At 49.0% G+C, this 6,498-nt stretch overlaps 1 protein-coding gene across 1 annotated transcript; it reads left to right on the top strand.

The window, feature by feature from the left end:
* The first annotated feature begins 2,221 nt into the window (after window positions 1-2,221).
* On the top strand, window positions 2,222-4,092 carry LOC124656119 (pentatricopeptide repeat-containing protein At4g26680, mitochondrial-like). Its single transcript, XM_047194922.1, has one exon. The coding sequence runs from the start codon at window positions 2,222-2,224 to the stop codon at window positions 3,716-3,718; it is 1,497 nt and encodes a 498-aa protein (XP_047050878.1). The 3' UTR covers window positions 3,719-4,092.
* The last annotated feature ends 2,406 nt before the right edge of the window (window positions 4,093-6,498 follow it).

Genomic DNA, 6,498 nt, shown 5'->3' with positions numbered 1-6,498 from the left:
TCCTAAAGGAGAACACTATGTAGAGGACGTAGAACTTTATATGCACTAAATTGTGTATGGAAACTTGTTCAAAATTGTATATGCTTGGTCATCCGATATTGAATATATATTGTATATTCCTCTTGAATTCTCTTTGGTTCTAATTTCAAATTTGTTTGAAATTGTACATTCATATGCATGTATGTAGTACCGTAGAATATGTGAAACTCCTTCAAAATTAAAATAAAACACAAAAGAAATAAAACAATACAAATTAAAAAGAAAACAGGTTTAGGGGGGGCTAAAACCCTAAACCTGCGGCGGCCTTTAGTCGCGGTTGGCCAGGAGAACCGCGACTAAAGGTCCTCCGCCCCGACGGTCGCCTGGCGCCCACGTGGACGGGCCTTTAGTCGCGGTTCGTAAGCAACCGCGACTAAAGTGGGGGGGCTTTAGTCGCGCTTATTTGGTCGCGGTTGCACAACCGCGACTAATGGCAGTTGCGAACCGCGACCAATGGCCCTTTTTTCCACTAGTGCCACTGTTCATACCTTTTTCGCGAAAACGCAAAAGACTTGCGTTTCGATGCATTGATAGATAGAAAAGGTTATATGTACATGTCCACAAAGGACCAACACCCCGCACTACAACTCGACCCAAGAAAGGAGACCTAGCCTAGGGGAGGATCTGGCGGACACCCCGGGCTCCCGCGCTCGCCCACTGTTGCGCCTCGGTCTTGATGTCGTTGAGCAAGGAAGACACCGAAGGCTGTGCGTTGTCAAAGATCGCAGCATTCCGGTGCTTCCATATCCACCACGCCGTGAGCATGATTATCGACGATGTACCTTTGCGCAACTGGCGGGGAGCGGTCCGCACCTTCTGCGACCACCACTCCACGAAGTCTCCCTCAGAAGTCGGAGGCCCTGAGGTGGATCGAATCCACGAGAGGACCTCGAACCAGATCGTCCTGGAGAATGAGCATCCAGTGAGTAGATGCGTCATAGTCTCCTCGGATTGGTCACACAGCGGGCATCCGGGCGCATGTGGAAGACCACGACGCGCCGGCCCTCTCACCCGTCCAACACTCGTCCGGACAGGCCAGCCATATAAAGAATTTCACCCTAGGAGGCGCCCAGGATCTCCAGTTCAACTCCCATGATGCTGAGGTGATCCCCCCTGGAAGAGGGCCTCATAGCAAGAATGGGAGGTGTGCGCGCCGTCCGTCGTCCACAACCAGGTCAGCGTGTCTTGTTCCTCCGAAAGCTGGACTTCCCTCAGCCTGCCCCAAAGTTGCACATATTGCCATAGTGCAAGGGGACTCGGTGCTCCAGCTGTGTCGGGAATCCAGGTGCGCTCTACCAGTGCCTGACGCACCGTACGCACCTTCCTGCGCCGTTTAGGAACCAGCGCGAACACCTCTGGCGCCATCTCCTTGATGGACCTGCCGTCCAACCAACGGTCCTCCCAGAAGAGAGCGGATTCTCCGTTACCCACTATCATCGAGGTGGAGGCCGCAAAGATGTCCAGCTCTGCCTTCGAGAACTGCATGTCCAGCCCGCGCCATGGCCGTCGGGGGTCCGTGTGCATCCTCCATAGCCACCGCCCTAAGGCTTATGGCCATCCGTGCAAGGTCGGGGATCCCCAACCCCCCTAGGTTAAGCGGTCGGCACACCCTTGCCCAGTGCACGTGGCAATGACCTCCATTGGCCTCCATTGGCCTCAGCCCGGCCCACCCAGAGGAACCCTCGTATGATCTTGTTGATCTGTTTGAGGGTCTTTTTGTTCAGGGCCAGTACCATTAGTTGGTGCAGCGGGATTGCCGCGAGTACAGCTCGGATCAGCGCCAAACGTCCGGCTTGCGGCATCATGGATGCCCGCCAAGTCGGGAGTTTGTCAGCTAGCCTGTCCAAAAGCGGCTGGAAAGTCTCGGCCGACAGACGCCTAATAGACAGGGGAATGCCCAGGTATTTCACCGGAAAAGACGCTAGCTGGCCACTGTTCGTACCTAAGATTTGTCTTTTTTGATTCTCTAAGTGTAGGTTAAATTTGCAGCTGAGATTTTTAGAGGTTGCATACATATGACAGATGTTTGTTGTCAAATTTTTCTAGAATATTTGAACATGTTTGATCTGTTCAAACAAATTGATCTCACAGATCCTATGTAAAGTGAGATCACATCGAGTTTTCGGGAAAGCTCCACTCCAGCAACAGAAGGGCACAGCGCAGAAGCTTCTGATCGGAACCAATGCCGGCGCTGCGCCCACTTCCGCTGCCGCACTTCACCCTCCCGCCGCTCGCCGGCGAGGACCTCGCCTTCGTTACCGCCCTCCGCTCGCACCTCTCCTCCTCGCCGCCGCCCGCGCCATCCTCCCTCTCCCGCTTCCTGCCCCAGCTCAACCCCCTCCGCCTCACCCACCTCCTCCTCTCTCCGCCCCGGGCGCCTCGCAACCTCATCGCCTCCCTCCTCCCCTCGCCGCCGCCCCCGCTCCCCTTCGCTCTCCTCCTCCACTCCCTCCCCCCGCGCCGCGCTTCCGACCTCCTCTCCTCCCTGCTCCCCTCCCTGCCGCACCACACCTTCCCGGACCTCCTCCACCACCTCGTCCTCACCGCCCGCCTCGCCGGCCACGCCGCCGCGGTGCCGACCATCGACGTGCTCTTCTCCACCTGCGCGCGCCGAAACAAGCTCTCTCACGCCACGCTCACCTTCCGCGCCATGCGCGCGCACGGCCTGCTCCCGCGGGTCGAGTCCTGCAACGTCTTCATCTCCGCCGCGCTCCGCCTCAAGCGCCCCGAGATCGCCGTGTCCTTCTTCCGGGAGATGCGCCGCTGCCGTGTCTCGCCCAACGTGTACACGGCCAACATGCTGCTCCGTGCATTCTGCGACCTGGGGCGGGTCGCCGACGCCGCCAAGGTGCTTGACGAAATGCCGGATTGGGGCATTGACAGGACGGTGGTCAGCTTCAACACCTTGATCGCTGCTTACTGCGGTGACCCTGGGGGCCTCGAGCATGCGCTGGAGCTGAAGAAGAAGATGGAGCGGGAGGGGCTGCCGCCCAACGACGTAACCTACAACACGCTCATCCACGGACTGTGCAACAAGAAGAGGATGCAGCACGCGAACCGGCTGCTGAGCGAGATGAGGGAGATGAGGGTCACGCCGAACACAGTAACGTACAACACGCTGATTTACGGGTACGTCATACTTGGCGATAACGGGGCGGCGTCGAGGGTCCACGAAGAGATGGTCACGAACAGAGTGGAGCTTAGTATCGTGACGTACAACGCGCTCATTCTTGGTCTTTGCCAGGACGGGAAGATAAAGAAGGCCGAGCATCTGGTCCAGCAGCTTGACAGGCAAAAGCTTGAACCTAATGCTTCGACGTTCTCGGCACTGATTATTGGGCAATGCAAGGCGCACAATTCAGAACGAGCGCTGCAGCTGTTGAATGCGATGAAAAATACTGGCTTCCATCCCAACTATGACATTTATAAGATGGTTATCTCTACTTTCTGCAAGAATAAGGATTCTCAAGGAGCAGTGGATGTGATGAAGGACTTGCTCAGTAGGTGCATGGCTCCTGACAAGGTCTTGCTGCATGAATTCTTTGATCATCTCTCAGTGGCCAAAAAACTCCACCTGGCACTAGATTTGCAGTTAGCTGATAAAGGTGCAAGGTTTATTCCTGCTGTCTACTATACTGGTGATTACAGGAACAAGGGCGAAGAGGAAAACACATGTTAACACAATGAAGCCCTGTCATAATGTACAATTGGTTTATTTGGGAAGCAGTAGAACCTCATTCCTTTGGCATAGTATGGAATTTGCTTTGGCATGTGCTATGGAATCTGGTCAGCTCAGTTTTGGATTTAGTGAAGACATCCTTATAATGGTTCTTGCCTGTAGATAGCTGAATTAATTGTTCCTGCGAGAAGATGACTGTGGCAGATGATGGCTTCAGTGAGAAACTGCTGTACTGCGTACTACGTGTCTAACACAGATGTCAACCAAGAATTCTTCATAATCAAAGGCTTGTAAGGCTTGCACTATTCTGCAAAACTTCTGTTATTATATTGACAAACTATCAGATAAAACTGAATGATGTTGAATTGTGCTTTGATGGTTCCACCATATAAGGTAGTAATTCTTACTTCAAACATCTCGAAACCATCTAAAAACTATCTTTAAAAAAATTTAAAGTTCAAAGTAAGTTTATGTTGTGCGGAAGTTTGGTGTGAGCAAGCACTAGTGACTTCTGCCATTTTTCTTCAGTTTTTTTAATATAGCTTACAAGATGTTGGGGGGTTTCCTCTTTTACGTGCCTCTACACACAAATTTATTTGAATATGTATTTTGTTAGAGATTTTTGATTAATTAACAATTTCCTCCTGGAAAATTACAATGCATGTAGAATATAGATACTATGTCTATATCTGCCATGAATTTGCATGATGCACAATGCGCTCGATATAGTTATATCTGCATGCCAGACAGCATTTTATTAGTTAGCCACGTTTAAGATGTACTCCCTCTGTATTTTATTGTAAGACGTTATGCCACACTGTTTTAGTAATCTAAAACTTCTTACATTCTAATACAGAGGGAGTAGTTAACTCCTAGTTTGTTGAAGGAAAATGTTAGTACCTTTCAGCATTTCCATTATGCCCGTCATCATACTTTATGGTGATCAGCGTAGTTCTACCTTAGAAATATTCAACTACGTTCGGGTAAATATTGTCAACCATGGCATACATTAAGAATTATTGTCAACAAAAAGTATGGATCAAAATATTATTTGAATTTTCAAACGCAACATCATAACAAAGTGAAAAAATAAGCAATGGATGTAATCTAAGGCCTCTACATAAGATTAACAGCACGCATGCATAGACCAAAAAGTGGTCAATTCTTCTGGAAATTTTGATTTTAACTTTTTTTTTCCTAAGTAAAGAACCACGCATGAATCAAGTGAACTTCCTTCACTTGTTTCTTCCAACCAATTTTCCTTTGATATTGGTTAGGAAAAAGTTATTACACAAGAAAAAACTTTAAAAGCTTATTCATCCGCATGGGTAGATCGACTACCATCATCTGATTTGCTGCAACTGCTACTTCTTTGAATATTACCAAGACCTTCTCCATTATGCATCAAAACAGTAACTAATATATCAACCTTGTTCCCACAAACACCTCATGTGCATTAAAACTGAATGAAATTTAATAGACACGTGCATAGAGGAGAGGGAGCAAACCCCATAGGTATTAAGGTTTGTGGTGTAAGAGATGGCCACGTTGTCTATGTGGTTGTGAAGGAGTGGTCACTTGATGGTGTTGGACATGGTGAGGAGCCTGGTGATGGGAGATGTGAAGAGGATTGACGAGGAGGAAGAAGAGCATGCAGGAGGGGACACCCAACAGATATGTTCCCGTAAACTCCTCCAGCTTCCAGTTGGTAACACATCGGCCGGGGAGATGAACATACATTAAACAGTAATGAAAAATGCCATGAACAATCCACGATCAATGTTCGTGGGTCGATAGTAGAGAAATGAAGCAGATAAGGGTGGTGACGGTTGTCAAGGAACGAAGATGGAGGGTGATGTTGATGTGAGTGAGGAGCTTGGCAGCGGGACTGAGGGAGTAAGGATCTCTCTTCCTTGCTCAAGTCACATGTCGGTGCAATACTTTGGTGGCCTTATACAAAGGGGAAAAAAGCATGTGATGCAGATCCAATGTCTAGAAGAACGCATGAGATTCCATTTGCTCCAGCCTCCTTGTTATTTTCATTGTATTCTACAAATGCATGGTGATGCCCATACAACAATCTGTATTTTTAGATTTTTAAACTTATTTATGGATTTTATTTAGGTAAGTGGCGAGGGATTGATGAATTTAGAGGAGAAGAAGATTTCAACACTGTTGGGGGGATGACCCCCGGTATGCCAAAGGCATGCCAAACCGGATGGTTTGAGCCATCACGATACCGGTTTAATGTTCGTACCGGAACATAGAGATAAGGAATCAGCTAAGTGAGGCTAAGCCGGTATCCCCAAGAGGGGTATGCCGGAACCGGGTAAGAAGATACCGGGCTACCGGAAAGAAGAGCATGTCGGCAGAACTGGTCAAAGATTCTTTCCAGAGCTAGAAGACAAAGATGAGCTAAGCAAAGTAGCTTTAAACGAAGAGTCGACGATAAAGAGAAGGATGACGGTCAAAGAAGCCGGAGGACGTCGGCATCCCCGATTAAAGAGGACTCCGGTGTCATCTATGATTAAAGTAGCTTTGTAAAGTAGTTTGTCTAGTCAAAGATACCATTAGGGTTTCTTGCCCTGTAAGCCACCCTCTCCCCTATATAAGGAGAGGGGGCAGCCCTTCTTACGGGCACGCACGAAGAGAGCTAGGGTTAGAAGAACACCTGTACTTGTAACCTGTTGAGATCAATAAAGAAGATGATCTAGAGCGAGTTCTTCCTTATGTCTTTCTTCTTCAACCTCTAGCCTTGGCTAAGTTCTTGAGGAAACCAT

The sequence above is a fragment of the Lolium rigidum genome, chromosome 5 (assembly GCF_022539505.1).
Source record: "Lolium rigidum isolate FL_2022 chromosome 5, APGP_CSIRO_Lrig_0.1, whole genome shotgun sequence".
Taxonomy (NCBI): domain Eukaryota; kingdom Viridiplantae; phylum Streptophyta; class Magnoliopsida; order Poales; family Poaceae; genus Lolium; species Lolium rigidum.
Note: the sequence above shows the minus strand (reverse complement) of the source record. Positions and strands in the feature narration are given on the sequence as shown.